Source organism: Corvus hawaiiensis, chromosome 4, assembly GCF_020740725.1.
Source record: "Corvus hawaiiensis isolate bCorHaw1 chromosome 4, bCorHaw1.pri.cur, whole genome shotgun sequence".
Taxonomy (NCBI): domain Eukaryota; kingdom Metazoa; phylum Chordata; class Aves; order Passeriformes; family Corvidae; genus Corvus; species Corvus hawaiiensis.
Window position 1 is genome coordinate 19935477 of NC_063216.1, and position 17463 is coordinate 19952939.

General features: G+C 36.3%; 1 protein-coding gene across 2 annotated transcripts in view; it reads right to left on the reverse strand.

Annotated features, from left to right (window-relative positions):
* Window positions 1-17463, reverse strand: part of KDM7A (lysine demethylase 7A) — a 65306-nt gene that overhangs the window by 7027 nt on the left and 40816 nt on the right. Inside the window, exons 8-18 of one of the 2 annotated variants that reach the window (XM_048301074.1) lie at window positions 15974-16061; window positions 15127-15233; window positions 12830-12921; window positions 9736-9825; window positions 8664-8873; window positions 7096-7220; window positions 6432-6589; window positions 3189-3286; window positions 788-933; window positions 442-650; window positions 12-97 (exon numbers count right to left, since the gene is read on the reverse strand). In XM_048301074.1, the coding sequence (XP_048157031.1) occupies window positions 12-97; window positions 442-650; window positions 788-933; window positions 3189-3286; window positions 6432-6589; window positions 7096-7220; window positions 8664-8873; window positions 9736-9825; window positions 12830-12921; window positions 15127-15233; window positions 15974-16061 (1409 nt within the window). Of the gene's footprint in view, window positions 1-11; window positions 98-441; window positions 651-787; window positions 937-3188; window positions 3287-6431; window positions 6590-7095; window positions 7221-8663; window positions 8874-9735; window positions 9826-12829; window positions 12922-15126; window positions 15234-15973; window positions 16062-17463 lie in introns of both variants that reach the window. The other variant, XM_048301073.1, reaches the window with a different exon arrangement.

Consider the following 17463-nt stretch of genomic DNA (forward strand, 5'->3'; position numbering starts at 1 on the left):
TATTGCTTTACCTGAGGGGTAATCCTTGAAGCTTCGTTCAGGTGTCTAGTCCATGCTGAAGTTCCCAAGTCTCCTTCCTCCTCCTTCACAGACCTAGCTAAAGAGAAGTACAACAAGCTTAAATTTTAATACTTTTAATCTTGCCACAACTTTCTCATTCTTGTAAGGATGCCACAAAACTTTTAGATGGAAATATTTAGAAGGGGTGTTCTGATGACAAGCTAAGTTTGCCCCAGTTTTCAAAAGTAATATTTACTTTTTTATAGAAAAAAAATCCACAACAAAGCAAAACCAAAGAGCACATCTTTTTAAATGTCAGTCTGATTTATTTAAAAGCTACTAATCTAATAACTACAAATCTAAAAATGTAGCTGTGAGTGATTATTCTGAGCACTGTGTCCAAGAGTAGGGAGCAGCAGCGTCATTAGTTCAGATACCTACCACATTCTATGGTTTTGTGGCTCTGAGATGTCTTTATGTCTTTATGCCAACTCCTGGGGTAGCTTCTGTGTTCCTGAAGAGAGGTTCTTTTATTTGTGCAGTCTGTGCTTTGAGTATGACCTGGTAAACATGTAGTATAGTGCAATCCTGCCATAGAAAGCATGCCCTGAATAGCTTCTTCTTCTGTACTTGTCGAGGTAGGACATTCCCTAGGAAAACCAAAGTAGTAGTAAGCAGTTCAAAACAGAACCTATGAAGGACTGATTTTTACATTGCTATAAAGTAAAACCATAAATACATGCTAAAAGGTCTAACAGTTTATAAAAAATGCCCACCATATACTTACTTTTTACTGGGAGTTTCATTTCTGGATGGCTTCTGGGTATTATGACAAAGGTCTCTTGTGACCTTAGATTCCTCTTTGAAATTTGATGTTACTTCCTGCTTCTCTTCTTCACCTGAGCTTTCTGACTCCTCTGTGGAGGAATCCTTCTGCTGAAACAAGAGGAAACAGAATGGTCACCAGACCTCCTAAGTGGAGACTCTATCTTAATTTATGCTAAGTGAAGAATTCAAAAGCTTTGAGGTCCAACTTTTTCTATATTTATATAAATATAAATATTCTTATAGTATCCAGAATGCAGTTAATCTGAATATAGTGGTTGAGATGCTATACATCCCAATTTTGTAATGCTGATAAGTACATGTTCCACAATATAGAAAGCATCTCCAAAATCCATTTCTTACAAACCACCACACATTACACCATACACAAATCACTGCATTCTCTTTAATGAGAGCATTAATTATTCTTATCTTCAATATCCAAGTACAGGGAAAAACCACAGAAGTATGGTTCCAAGCAGCAGACAGAATTGATGCCTATTATATACAACAGGACACATTCTGCCCCAGAAAACTGCTTCTGGTTCCTGCTCTCACAAAATGTAACTTTCAACAGCACCATCTCTGATGAATGACAGATGCTCTCAGGTAAATCCAGAACACAGCAGGAACAGAGACACAACAGCTGTTGCCTCTCTTACAGAGGCACAGCCTCATTTCATGAATGAAAGAGCTTTTCAGCTCCTGCTGAGATTACAGCTTGTATGGGCAGGAGCTTCTCAAAGGTGGAGCAACCATATGTGACTCAATATGCCTTTACACGAAGCAAGGGCTACAGTACATATGTTCCATCTTGGTAATTCAGACTAATCTATTTTCAACAAGTACAGAGAACATCACAATTTTTTTTTCAAGCCAAGGAATATATGTGACACTCAGCAGAAGTGTTGAAAACAGAAGAGCAGAACATGGAGCAGTCCTAGTCCTTAAAGACTGACATCACTATCCTCATCATCAAAACAGAACTGGAATGAATGAAGTGCATTTCATCACCAAGAGGCATTTTTATACAATAGTTTCATTCACATGAGCAGCTTCCTAATCTTTGACCCTTAGAAAGTGACACAAATGGGCAATTAAATTATAACTATAATTCAGTGTTAGTAAAAAAGGTATTCTTTTCTTAAGATGATCTTCAGTATAATATAAAAACGTTAAAAGGATTTACAGGTGCTACCAAGAGAATTAGTTTTGGATATGTCATTACAAAAGACAAATTTAAACATGCAGAAAAGTTATTCCATTAGATACTATTAGAAATTAAAAAGCAGGAGAATATGGAAAGAACTAAGAGAGTAAGTATAGCATAAATATAAAACATTCTCCTGTGAAGATGAAATATATCACCTCTGAGTAACTACTGATTCTGTCTTAGAAAAGGAAGCCTTGTGAGCCAAAATTGCTAGCAATATAGTTTAGGAAACCAGAAGGTTCCTATCACTTATTCCAACATCTAGATTAGGTAATGATGAAAGACATCAAGTATCAAAAAAAAAAAAACCAATCTCAACCACCATGGAAAGAGGAGGAACTTAAAGACTTCTTGTAAAGTCTTATAATAGGCTGACAACTGAAATAAAGATCAAGGCACTAGCCTTCCAGAAGCACAAAACAAAAATGTGAGGTAATCACTTCACCTTACTGCTAACCAATAAAAATTTAAATTACTAAGTACAAATCCAATTTGCAATGAAAATCAATGAAATGAAAAAATACTTATTTATAGATATATACACATTTCTAAATTCTAGAAGTTGTATTAAAATATATTTGTAAATATCTATACATATGTGTGCATTCATATTTTGTTTAGTTCTGAAGAAATCACCACAATTTAGACCCTCAAATTCCCAAATGAGAACTCCCATCTATTTCCAATAGTCTAAAATACCTGAATAGGATTTAGCCACTTCAGGTTGTTTATAAAACTGAATACCTGTAAGATTGTTTCTAAATGAATGCTCTAAAATGAAACTGTGTGGGAGATAATCATAATTCGAATGATAAAATTTAGACTTGTTATTAAAGAAATAAATAAAGCAATTAGGATCTGACTTTTCTCAGACTTTGCTTGTTCCAGAGCAGGGCTCATCCTCTGCCAACCCCACCCCAATGACAATGAAATCATAAAACTTGGCTCAGGTCAGCATATCTTATCATCTTTTTTCTCAACACTAGAATAAATTAAGAATGAAGCAGAACATTGTTTGAGATATTAATCTGAACAAGAATACTTTGTCATTGCTGCTTTAACACAAACTTTGACCAGATAAATGTGAAGGACATGAGCAAAATTACATTTAATTGCATCATTAATTTCTGTGACTTTTTTCTAGATGTACCTGTGTAGTGCAATCAGGCTCAGATTCTTCTGAATCAGAAATATCAGAGTACTCTGAGGATCCGTTCCTGAGTTCTGATTTCACACTTTCAAAGAACACTGTAGAGAGAAGAATTAAAATATAAGACACAAGATTTACTACGTTAATATTTAACAATTATTTTTGAAGCAAAAACCAAGAAACACATACTTAGTTTTTAACAGTCTGTAAACAAAGGCAAATGCACACACTGATCTGGTTCACAAGTTTGCTTAGAACTACAGTGAGTTGTCTAATAGACTCCTCAAGCAACTGAGCAGATAAAGACAGGAAGAGAAATCAGATGCAACAGGAGCTTGTGTTTCTTCTCTACTCCAGAGGTGGCACCTTGGGCAGTTCTGCTTTTGTGTACAGGCTGGAGTTAGAGCAGATCTCAGCAGCTTGTACCCTTAAAAGACAGCATTTGTCCCAAAGAACCACAAGCAGGAAACACATTTCTAAGTGTTTGGATTCCAAGGCTCAAGGCCAGTGAGCTGTATGTATACCTGTGTCAAGGCTGCTGGCAAAAATCTGGATTAAGTATAAATTCGTTAAAGATGACAATCTGCAGCCTAGGTAGCACAAGTTTTTTGGAGAAAAGCAAGGTAGAATAAAAAAATTATGACTGTGTGTCAAGGAAATAGGGGATAAAGAAAGAAACATGACTTTTAAAGGATTAATAGTTTCATACAAAACTATGCTGAACGTAAAGCTACACAGATCAGAAATTAACTCTGGAATGAAGACAAGTAAAATTGAAACGTTGGTTTGTTTTCAGCATAGTTTTATATGAAACCACATAAACAGAACACAATTCTTCCTAACCATAATTACGCAAGAATAAAGGATGTACCTGTAACCATAACCTGTAACCAGTGCAATTCTAGTAGACGTTTGCTCCTATTGAAGACTGTGGCAAACATCACAATTAGGCACCAAATATATTTCAAGGGATATTATTGATTTCCAAACACTACACAGTGGTAATTATTTTTAGAGTCAGAAGAAAGCTAAGAACGAGACTTATTATAAGAAAGTGAGTTGAACAGCTGGGACCAGAAGCTAGAGAAGACTATAACTAAAGATAGTATTAGAAAGAACCACAAGGAATATCCAAGCACATTAAATGAACAACACCACTGTATAGGAAATTAAGCCAGATAAAGTATTGCTCAACATACAACAATAAAATGAATATTTTTAACTACTGCAGCTCAAACCAACCTGAGGGATTTCTGATGATAACGCATGCCTTTGGCTCATTTCAAAAAGGCAAACAAGATTCTAGGATAAGCAATAGCATGAACAATACAGAAAATATAATTTTAGAGATCAAAAGAATTTTCCTTCAGACTACTGTCTTTTCCAAGAAAATCTATGGCTCTGTATGCCTTCAGAGACCAGGAGGAATACTCCTGAAATTGGGTGAGTGAGAGTAGTCATTATCTGTGAGATCAGGCTAAGACACTGTGAATTTAGAAAAATCTCAAATCACCTTCTCTTCATCCACACAAAGCACCTTGCTCTGTTAAGGACAGCACTTGATCTTTGTCTCTCTGATACCTCTGGGTCACCATTTAAAACCATCATCTTGGCATGACACACAAAGCTAGATAGAGCTTGATCTGTTTAAAGGCATCTGTCTGTGGACATTCCTCTTGGCCTCAATCCCAGAGAGAACAATGGAAGTCAGCAGCTGTTATAGGAACAGGTAGTTCCTTCTCTGGAATTCTCTGCAGACAATACCTTACCCCTCTCCCTAGAGCCTCAGTTAAGGTAAAATAATCACATATAGGTAATAGGGAAGTTTGAAGATGCTCAATACTCAATTAAAAATATCAGCAATAGTCCTGAGCACTCAATTTTTGGAAGAACAATCTCAACATTCACTTCCAGTTCTAAGTACATTTAATACATTTGGATACTCACTGCCATATTCATTCTGTATCAAATAAGAGCAACAATTTTGAAGAAAATTTACTATTTCTCTGTATGATTTAATCTTTGATTAAAGTGCAAAATTTAGTTTGATTTACTTAGTTTAATTTTGGAAGTGGAAAAACACTACAGTAAGCCTTCACTCAACAAGCTGTTTGCCCTGTTGTTTCAAGAATACCCAAGAAAGACCTCATTCATGTGCAGGTTTTCTAATACTGTCCTCTGTGACATCTGGAAGCACAGTCAACAGGGATTATAGTTTGCTTTATAAATGAAAATAATTAAATATTTTATTCAGGCTGACAGCAGAGTCAAATGTTATGGACTGTTGTCCAGGAAACTCAGGGAACTGTAAGTCTCTAGAGGAGTCTTATTTTAAGTGTTGACTTCAGTTTCCTAGTACATACCTCCTGAGCCCTTGTAAGCTCTACTGTGAAAGCATGTGACCTACAATTAAGCAGAGAGCTGAACAGCTGTGTCAAGGACTAATTCTATCTGCACACAGATAGTGATGTTAAAAGTAGGCATTGGCAACAGGCATTCAATATTGATACTTTACTAATATACTGCTGAGCACTTGGCAGGAGAGCTTGAGGCCACAGAAAGACCAAAAGAAGATTAGTTCCTAGTGAAGGATGGTTTAAAGCACTGGAAAGTGGGATTAAAGTGCTTTACAGATTACCTAAATTCTTTCCTAACCTTGCAAGTTACAAAGGTTGGAAGTATAAGATTTTATTAATGCTAAACTACGTCTTATCACTTGTATGGAATAAAGCAATTCATTAGTAAAACATACAAAATTGTATAAGTATGAAATTGTCAAATGGAACAGGAAAAGTGAAATACAAGATAGCTTTAAAATTATCTACAAATATGATCTTTCATTCTCTACAGTGAAATGATGTGATGAGCTTTTCACAATAAGGTATATTTTGGTTTTAAAAACAAAATCAAATCAGCATTCTTACATTATGAAGCAGACGTAGAGTAACAAATACTCATTCAGAACACCAATTAAACCTCCGCTGTGAAAAATGCTGTCCATAGCATTCAAGACAGCACTAACATAAAAAGATGAGTTTTACTTTTCATCTCTATTCTGTTAGCTTCTTCAGTGGACAGATAATATTTGAGAAATGTTCTGTGTAACTTCTAATACTACTCCTCTAATTTATTTCTTTATCCTCTTCATATGTTGTAATATTTCAGTCAGACTAACTAACAGTAGTCAGACCCTCACTGAGGCCATCAAAATGTTCAACTGGTAAGACTTGGAGACAATCTTACTGTTCAGTGGTTTCTGGGCATCTGCATTCCCTTCTCCTTCACATCCTGAGGGCTGGTCTTCTACCTTCACAGCTGTCTTTTTCGACCTTGTCCTGTCATCTTCATCTTCACTATCTGCTGTGTAAAGACTTCGATCTGTAAATGGACGTCTCTCGTCTCTTCTCACAAGAAAAAAAAGTCATGTTACTCTTAAAAACCTTAAACAACTGTTTTCCTTTTATTATTTACAACACACTCTCAAGATATAACAGTAATGTTGTCTTATGCTCATCTCTTCATTCTGAATTGTAGGTATTCCCATTTACTTCCTATGTAACTGTCATTTCCATAAGGATACAAGTTTAACACCAGAGTACTTTTAATGAGAAGCACTCTAATAGACAGATACATAACTTTTTCTACTTTGAAGCATTCCCTTCAGTACAGACCCCACTGAGCCAACTGAATGAAATGCTGTAACAAAGGAACATGCAAAGAATCCCCCTTCCTCTTCACTCCCTAACTGTGGCTCCACTAGGGGACAGCAGACACAGACATTCCCTCTGTATTCCTAACCTGACTCTTACTGGTAAGAACTTAGAGCTCTACAACTAGAAATATTAACAATTAGCATACCCCAGACCATAATGACCAGGAAAAACTATCCACAATCAATCCTTTATACCTAATTATTCTTCCATTTGACAGCAGAAGGCGAAGATCATTGTCTTTCGTTCTCCATTCAGGTACTGTAGAAGAGGGCTGAAACGGCTTGTTAAACCTCCCATTCAGTTTTGAGCTTGTGATATCCTAAAGAAGTAAAACCAATTTTGCTAATTATTCATTCCAATGAATTCAATTGTTTTTCTGCACTCCATAAAAGATCAAATTCATTACTAGGATGGTTACCACCTGGATAAGCAACTGAAAAAAGCGCAGACAAAACATGTTGGGATGTAAAGAACTTCAGAAGACAACTGCACCTTCTCCTTCCTTGAACCATCTATACTCTCCTGAAGCATCTAAAACAAATACAACTTTCCTATAATACTCCTTTTATGTTTCCTTTGGAGAAATACCAATAGAGACAGGCCAGCTGAAAGATGGGCTTGGAACTGCTACAGCAACTCCTGGATTGGGTATGTGCTTCTCTGAAATTAGTATCTCAGAACTGATTTAGAGCACAGCAAAACATCAGTAATGAAAAGTAACCTGCCATAAGCAGAACTTTTTTAGCTGAAAGCAATTTACATTTGAGATATACTCTGAAGCAATCAGCAATACAATTACGTCCCAAACTAGGACCATATAAAATAATTTTTCTTTTTTACAAATCCATACTGATAATGATCCTTTTATTTCTACATTGAAGGACAATGACTGATACTCCTAAACATTTGTTCAGGAGCAATGAACTGCATGGGTTAACTATTTGTGGTAAATTTTAAATTCAGCTTCATGTCTTTAGGGGCTAAATGAATGTCTCTTGTTCCATGCGTTATGAACACCAACATAAGGACCCAAATAATTATATCTCCACTATGACAGTCCATCCTGTCCCAACTAAATATGTCATAATTTCTTATTCTCAGAAAGCTACTTATTTCCATTCTCTTAGCCCTTCAGCTTCTGCTGCTGTTCTTTGAAATAACATCATCAAACCTCAAAAAAAAGTATTTTTCAAGATACTACATTTCACTCATTTGCCTCATGATACTTTTGCAATACAACCACAAAGTCCTCAGCCCCAATACAGAGACCAAAGGTAGCCTGAGGCTTACTGGTAGGTAGGTACAGTAATAAAGGAAATAGGAACATGACCAAAAAACCAAGGCTAATCAATTATAGTAACTGAACTATAAGAAACAGCTATGTAAAAACACAGAGAAGCAAGCTGGCTCAGAGCCTCACCAAGTCAAGGATTTCCAAGTTCCCTTTCCTTCACAGAACTGATTAAAAGTACCACTTGACAACAACATCAGACCTAATTCAAAAACTGTACTTGAAGTGGGTAGTGGATTCAGGGCACCCTCGGAAACAAAATGTTGAAGGAACCTCCACAAAACAATTATCAAGGAAAAGAGATATTCCTACCGGGAAAAATCAAAAGAAACCAGAACCAAACCTATCCATATCTCATATGACAAAGAGTTCTACTCTGTATTCCTATGCATCTTAAAACCATTTTCTTTTCAACATAGATTAGAAATCTACTCTGGTTTTGTTTTTCCTTGCACATGACTTCATACTTGCCTCTTCCCATGGTGACATCTCCAGCCTTTTCAGTACCTCCCTAGTGTGGAGTTCCAGGATGTCCAGATTAGAAGGAGTTTTGGTAGCATGGTCTCGCAGCTTCCTCACCCTTCGTCTGGAGTGGTGAGGGGAAGCTGTCTCATGTGAAGATCGTGAAGTTGGAGACACCCCAAGAATTCCCTGAGTTTTAACTAATTTGCTGTTTTCCTCCTGTAATTAAAAGCACTTTTCAGAATAGTCTCAGAGGAATAAATCCACATGCTTAAGTGCTGCTTCTTATTAATCTAATTAAATGTAAATTATGTAAGGAAAATTGTTAGACCTTTTAGAGAAATACTACATATTTCATTTGGATTTGATGTCCAAAGTTTAGTTCTACTGCACACCTCTTTCCCATTTGAGGCTTTTGTGCTACTCCACAACAGTAGTGCCAACAAAACACAAGGTTTTATTCAGGAAGGCAGCATAGGATAGACATGTGTTGTACACAACAGATCACATCCCCTCAGATCAGTTCTCTTCACATAGAAATATGAGAATTTTTCAAGAATCAATAATCACTGAGGAATAAAGGAGCAGAACACTGGTATGGGAGAGAATTAAAAAAACCAAAACAAAAGGGAAACCCTCCCCCACTGACTATGTAACAAACAGCCACAAAACATAAAAGTGAGCAGAAGAGATGACAACTGGACCTGAATTAACAAACAAGTGAATAGGAGTATGGAATATGCACAGAATTTCAGATTAAAATCTCTAACAACACATTAACAGTAATTATTTTAAGTAGTTATAAGTAACTACATTTTAGAAATACTAACCTACAACTGATTTCACCATTAAAATCTAAAAATTAACAAAAAGTACATAAAGCGTTCACTATCCATTTTCTTTATCTGAAATACCCATAGCTTAGTATTCCCAACAGTTTTCCTCTTGATGTTCTATTATTAAATGAATGTTAAATAAATTAAAAGGTGAATATGGTCAAACAGAAGCATAACTACTATGGAGTTCCCCGATTCAAAGATTTATTTCCTGCAGGCTTACGTAGGGTTGCCTCCGTTCTTACCTCTACAGAACGAATCACTTTAGAGAGCTCTTTGATGAGATGCCCAGGCCTAATGTTGTCTGGAATTTCAAAGGCATGTTCTGTTACAAGCTGTATGCAAAGGGGGAAGAAAAGATACTTAGCTGTTTTGGTTTTTTTCCAGATAAAAGCAGAAACAGTATGAAATAAAACTACAAGGGAAAAAAAATAAAAGTAAAAGAAAAACCAGATTCATTTCTGTAATAATGACTCCAAACTGCCAGGACTGATACACACACACAGTAGCTTCCAGTCCAAGCTTTAGTAGTCAGCAGATATCCCTCAACGTCTCCAAGAATCCAAAGAAGAGATAAGACAAAGCCATACTGACAACCACTTAATTTTTTTTTACCCTCAGTACAGTGATCACCTATTTTCCCTTTACCATGGTCAGTATAGAGCAATACTTCTGACATTCATTAGAGTCACAACTTTAAAAAGATCTTAAGACTAAGGCAATTTCACCCCAACAAAAATTAAATCGCAAGAGCAAATCAAGAATAATCATGAGTAACCAAGATGAAGGTTTTGAGACATCTTCCTGACATCTAATTCCTACAAATTACCTTTTTAGCTTATTTATAATGTAGTAGGTTGGAAAATGCAACTCAGAAAAAATACCCATTTTTTATAAAAAAATGCAGAAAGCTGTAAGAGTTTATGTTCTCTTTAATCCTCTGAAACTATCAGAGACAGATTTCATATATATACACACACACAACAAAAATCCAAACATTCTACAGTTAGATGTAGCAAAAAATATTTTGTATGTAGCTTAAAGGTCCCTCAAAACACTTTTACTTAGGATTAAACAGATAAAACATCACTTAACACACAAGCTAGAATGACTGACATGAATTCCTGTAATCAACTATTTAAATGGAAAAACATCCCAAACACTTTCAGCTAGCCACATTTCAAAAATGAGATTCAGCAGCAAAATGATTGCTAGAAGCAATTCAATACTGTATGTGCATTTCATTGAACCTGGCTTCCTCTCAGTCATTAAAACAAATGCTTTCTCCCCCTCCCAGAAAAACCCAACATCAACATACAATCATGATATAATCATTCATTTCAGTGCCTCTAATTCTACGGGGAAGATTAAATCAGCTGCTATTATTTACCATGGTTCGTTCTCTGAATGTATCACCTCTACACATTCACCCTGGAGAAAACAGCACCTCTGTCACTAAACCGTATAATTTTTCCATCAAGTTGTTGGTCATTTTAGGACCATTCAGGCCTTCCTACTTCCCTCCTTCAAAAGAAGATAAGTTTGAAATTCTCTAGAAAGTGGCACGAAACAATCCTCTAAGATAATTCACCTACGTTGGAAAGACATACTCCATGACACAAATGTGAAACCTCATGAGTAGAGCTCTCATTTGGGGAGCACACAGTTGTCATTCCTTTTTCAGAAACTGTCTGAAATCCTCAGCATGAGCAGACCAAACAGCAATGTACAAAGCTCCTCCTGTCCTCACCTGCCTACAGCTACAAAGCTATCACCCACAAGGTCTGCCGCATAGACAAGACTGGCTCGTGTACAAGGCAGTAGCCAGAAAAGATGGATGCAGGGTATGAAACATGACAGCTGGTGGACAGCAGACAACACTGTGGCTAAATCACTGATGCTCTGCACTTTCCTCCCTGTGTTGGGGTGAAACCCACAATGGGTGTGTCTGCTCATCCAGTGGTTTGGGAATACTCACAGGCCTCATTAACAAGCATTCAGAATGCAGCAAGTGCAATTGATTTCTCTTCCACAGAAAAGCAGAAAACGTATCACATTCCACATGAAGTATTAATCAAAATACTTAGTGGGCTACTAGACAGTATACAAATGCTACAATACTATACTACAGCAATCTAGAAAAAAGGAATTTGAATCCAATTTCAAATCACAATAAGAATTTATATAGGCTATGTTTGATCTCAGTTCAGCAGCCTGATCACTTAGCTTGCTTATTATCCATGCCACAGATGCAGAGATAGCTTGGATTCACACATGGTTTAACAGCTTAGGCCCAGCATCCTGTAAACACTACTACATTACACATTAGCAAGCTTTCATTCTGAACAGCAGAGACCAAGAGACACTGGAGAACCAACTCAGAGAGTCACCAGAGCTTCATCTGGGATCAGTAATGCTACACAGGCTGGACACCAGCACATTCCACACATAAAAACCATTTCTGCATTTGCACCTCATGTTTACTTCCACAAAGCTCATACTGTTGGATACAGCATTGTGCAATTGTCATAAGTGTTGTATAGTAAATTCTCTTACAAGTAGAACTTGTGGGCAGAAAGAGCTTTGAGAGATCTCAAAGAGTCAGTTCAAATCATCACAGGCAGCAACAAACCAGAATTAATACCCTCAGTAAGAACCAAACCGCCTGTCAGTGAACAGCACTTCCCAGGAGCACCAGTTCCAAGAGGGCTTATAAGCACAGACACATGAAAAAACACATGGAGTTAGACCAGACCCAGTTCTGTGCCAAAACAAACAAGCTTTCTTGAAGAGAAGAGCACCAGCAAAGCCAGCACTGATGGCATACTTATGATTTCACAAGAGTCAATCAATGTTGAGCAAGGACAGTATTCAATTGAAGTTAATATTCCTCAATCTGAATCTAAACCTACTCTTCAGCAGGTGTAGCTGAAATGTGCTTTCCAAACCACTGACACGAATGGAAGAAGCTAAACATCATGGCATTCCATCCCTCCACTGCCTCAGCCTAGGATTGACTACATAAACACATTTCTTACAAAAAGCCCCATCTTATCACCTTATCCTCTGGCATTCTTATCCCATCCTGAGGTAAAAAGCAAGATTCTACTTCAATCAGCTACAATACTTGAGCTTATTAAATGGTCTAACAGACTTTATTAGCATCATGGAATATAAAATTGTCATTATGATTCTTCCCCAAATCAGCAGTATATACTTTCAATAGACTTTTTCAGTACTCATTAACAGATAAAAATAAACTTTAAAAGGGCATAGACCTTCACTTAGTTCTAAATCAAAACAGAGCTCACCAAAATAGCAAACAACACTTATACTTACTTCTTTTTTCATCCATAACTTTAAAGCAGTAAGTAAAGCCTTCACTCCTTGCACTAAATAGCTTGGAGGCTGGAAACCATCTTCCCTCAGTTCTAAAAAGGATACAGAAACCAATTTAGAAACACACTAACAGCGAAGACCTTCAGTATACCCTTCTACCCGTCTGCTTCTACCCTTCAGTCAATAAAGCTTCCATTGTGCAACAGCACAATAAAGGAAAAATTGCGCAAGCAAATGAAACTTGACATCCTGCATTTACATGCATACTGTAACAACAACAATGACAACAAAAAAACCAAATCCAACCCTAAAGTGCTTCTACATAAAACCTTTTCTTAACTTATTCTTGTGTGAATTAGGGTTAGTTTACAACATACTTAAAGGTCAATTAGGGAAAAAGAACCCAGATCTAAAATACAGAACGAAAAATAACATTTGAAGAAAAAAGACAGTCTTACTTCATTGAGAAATATTTTAGTCAAAGGGGACCAGCAGGATGTGGGATGTATCTCTAAATTAGAATTCGCATTGCTTATCTCCATACATATGCAAATGGCTCACACTAGCATACTTCCACTTCCCAAACATTTTTTGTCACCCTTCCAATTATCACAGTTCCCCCTCATATGGTTTACATCATTTTTCCTCCCAAAATCAAACGGGACAGGGGGTGGAAACCACTTTGCCACAGAAGCTTCTCTTCTTAGTGAAGGAAGATGGTGTTCCCAAGCAATTGCAATTCCTTTTCACTCTCTCTTTTGCTTCATGGGGGTAAAAGAAGTAGAGAAAAGACAAATCCTCCATAAGCAGACAAAAGGAGATTAAAACCTTTCCTCATGTTCCTGACAAATATTTCCACTTGTCAGTAGCAAATGGATCAACACTAGAACCATTTGGCTCATTTTATTCCCTTAAAAGAATACACTAATAAAACACCGTTCTCATGGATAATGTATTAGGAAGCTGGCAGAAAAAGGAAGGTTCTGTGAGTAAACAGCTGTTCTTCTCTCAAAGGCCTCCTACTTGTTAAAGGGTATGAGAGGTACTGGCAGCAGAAACCTTCCTGCCCATTAGCTGACTCAGTTGATAAAATTTTAAGAATACAGTGCAGTACCACAGGCTGAATTTTTTAGATGCAATAGAAACAACTGCATGAACTGAAAGTAATTCAAATTAAGGAGTACAGGATGCATTAACAACAGCACAAATTGCCTATTTTGAAACCCCAAGAATTAAGAAAAATAATTTAGGTGAATGCAATAATACTTATCATGAAACACTTTCTGCCAACAAAAAGTCAAAATCAAAATGTTTGTGACCCTGCTGCCATTTTATAAAAAGAACCAGGAAGACATGCTGTGTTGATTTTCCTTACTGACCTGAATTTCATATAAAGTACTGCTAACAGTTGGACATCACCATTACCCTAATACAACCAAACTAGCATCATCCTTTATTCATAAAACAATGGATTCTGACTAGCAAACACCTAATTCATGTGAGTCTTGATGCCAAAACCCAATATAACCTTCACCCTAGCCACGGAAACATTAATTTTTATTTTTTATGATGAGTTGATAGGTCAGAGCATTGTTCAGCAACAAAACATCTGCTAAACCAAAGATGAAACATAACATGAGAATAAGCTTCACAGCCCTCCCCTAAAACACAAGCCACCAGAGGCTCCCAGCCTATGGACTCAAGGAGTCATGGGATAAAAAGGGGAGGGGGAAGAGTGGGACAAACAGACACAGCATATAGTTAGCTAGATCTTACAGAAACATACGTGTTCCACTGCTTTTCCAGCAGGAACACAGCTCCTACGTCTTCTGACGAGTTTGTAAACACTAAATATGCATGAATGAGACAAATCAACGCAAGCTTTCAAGATAAAAATACTCTTCTTGGAAGGAAAAATTTTCTGCAAGTTTGTTCTATTTGGCAAGATTTCTGAGTTTCTCTAGGCTCACCTCAAGACTTTAAATGCTCACTTAGGAAACAAGTGGTGTTCAAGGCTTTAATTTGCTGAAAGGAGAAGAGATAATTTGTAGAAGTGCAAGAAAACTTCTGTGTTCAGCTGTGAAGCCACCAAGAAGAAATCCATAGATGTAAGTTAGTGGAATCATTTCACAGAACCATTTGCTCAAAGGAAAGGCTATTAAAAGACATTAAAAGATCTTAACTGATATGAAAGAAGCCTGAGAAAAAAAACTAATGCCATGGTCCATTATCACTTAGGAGAAAAAGAATTATAAAAGTAGATACATGTGCATCTCTTAAAACAAAACAAGCATTACCTTTCAATGTTTCCAGTAAGTTTTTGGCCACAAACCAACAGATGGCTTCAAAGAAAGGAAATTTGAAAAGATCTGGGGTTTTTAGTCTCTTCTCCATTTCATAACACCTGAATAAATGCAAATATTACAAAACATGAATGTTGTAATTATCAGATTCATTATTCAACTATGTAATCATTTAAATTGACACAATGTCCAAAATAAAATGAAATAAAATAACCATGGCCATGATAAATAAAAGAAGTCAAGTACCACATAGTTAAACCCCAACAAGACCACAGACAAGATTGAACTCTGGTCTCATTCAGGCTCTGACCTTATCAAGTTTGACTGCGGCACTTCTAAGAATAAAGTTGGACTTCATAAAACTAGGATACAAACCCAATGTGTGATCTTTTAACAGATGGAATTTTATCAGGATTCCACTGTAATAAATAAAAACAATATGTTTAGAAGACAGCTCTACATCTTGGACAAAAACTAAATACAGCTGCCCTTAGAGCAATGCTGACTTGAGGATGCTCATTTCAACTCAGTGTCGCACACCTGGGCTTGCTTAGTTTTGTTTTACTCACTTACACTAATCTCCAAAGTAGAGTTTTTTCTCTTTTTTTTTTTCCCTCCTTTTAGTCACTTAAATTCTTGCATAGCCTTCATTTTGCTTTTGAAACAAACTTTGCAGAAGTAAAATAAGAGAATGTGCTTGATACATTCTAACTGAAAATGCCACTATTGTCTGTTAAAGAGCCTGTACCAATTTGATCCTGGTTAAGCGCATGAAGAAAAATCTCTATGAAAAGAATATCCTACTTACTGGGGCAAAAGTATAGGAAGAGCTGAGACTAACCTGAGCTGCATGCCAATGTTGAGGTTGTGCAAAAAGTTTCCTCCAAAAGCCATACAATCCTGAGATGTGAGCACAGCGTGAATCCAGCCTGAAACGACAGATTGTGAAACTTAATACATACGTATGAATTATTCTAAGACTGTTTTTAAATACACATATAAGTAAAAAGGCTGTTCCTGAAAGGAAAGAAAGCAAATGAATTTGTATTCTGTGCTAGGAACAAGTAATATAAATTTTAACAACATGTAAACTACAGTTTCAGAAATCTGGTGGAACTGCAATTTTCTGAACAAGTGAAGCTTAAAACATTTACCACTGGGAGGGGAGGTAAGGATGCAAAGCCAACTTTTCAAGTAAAAATTCCTGAAGTTTTCACTCCGATCCACAAATATAAACAACTCAGGAGGAGAAAAATATAATGAACAAAAGATCAAGTCATAAAAATAAAACAAAATTATATGTCTTTCAATATTTACATGTTGCTTACAGTAACTGGGCTGTATGCACAACATAAAGTCATTTAGCAATACTGAAGTTTCTCAAATAGAAATGCAGAAGTGGTCCCACAAATTTTCTAAATACAGTCATTCTAAGTCAACTGAAATTATGATCAGTTTAAAACCCAGTCTAGACACTCTATAAAATTTGTCACATAATTGAAATATTGTCCTTATGAAATCCACTATTCAACTTGGTAAAGCATGGCCAACATCATGCTATCGATCTAGCTAATTACTACTGGATAATTTCAACTAAGTACACAAAAGAACACATTACACGAGCTTCCTGATTAAAAGAACTTATCTGTGAAATTTATACTGTGGAGCTCTAATGTAAATAAATTACAAGTTGACTTTCTTCTGTCAAGATCTTTTTTCTGATTTTGCATGCCTACAGATGATCTTTGACAGAAGATGACTTGGACAGACATTTGCAGACTATTTCATGGCTTCACTGAGTGTAGGCAAGATGTACAAACACAGGAAGCTTCCCAATTAGAGAAAAGATCAGACCAAATCACAAACAACTATGTATTACAAACTAGCATACAATCCTAATTCAGCTAATAATGTACAGTTTTATGGTATACCTGCATCAACTAAAGGCTTTGATTTTTTTACATTCCTTCTTGCTATTATTATGCTGCACTTTTGATCAAGGTCTACATAACAAGGAATGAAAATTTGGTGTAGACCACACAGCATATCTTGAATAATACTTAAATAACTCTAAAGAGCCTCCCAGTAGATGCTATTCACCTACATGCAAGATTAATTTTAGATCAGAAAACTACTCTGAACATATTTCAAAGATTATAAAATAATTATGACACCCTCTAGCATCGGTGCAAGCAGAAACAGCAAGTGGTTTTCACCAAAGATCAGAGTTGGATTTTTTTCAAAGTCTTTACTCAGTCTTACACAATTTCCAATTTTTTTAAACACTTGGCTTGAAACCTAGTTGAATTTATTGGTTTTTACACTGTACTC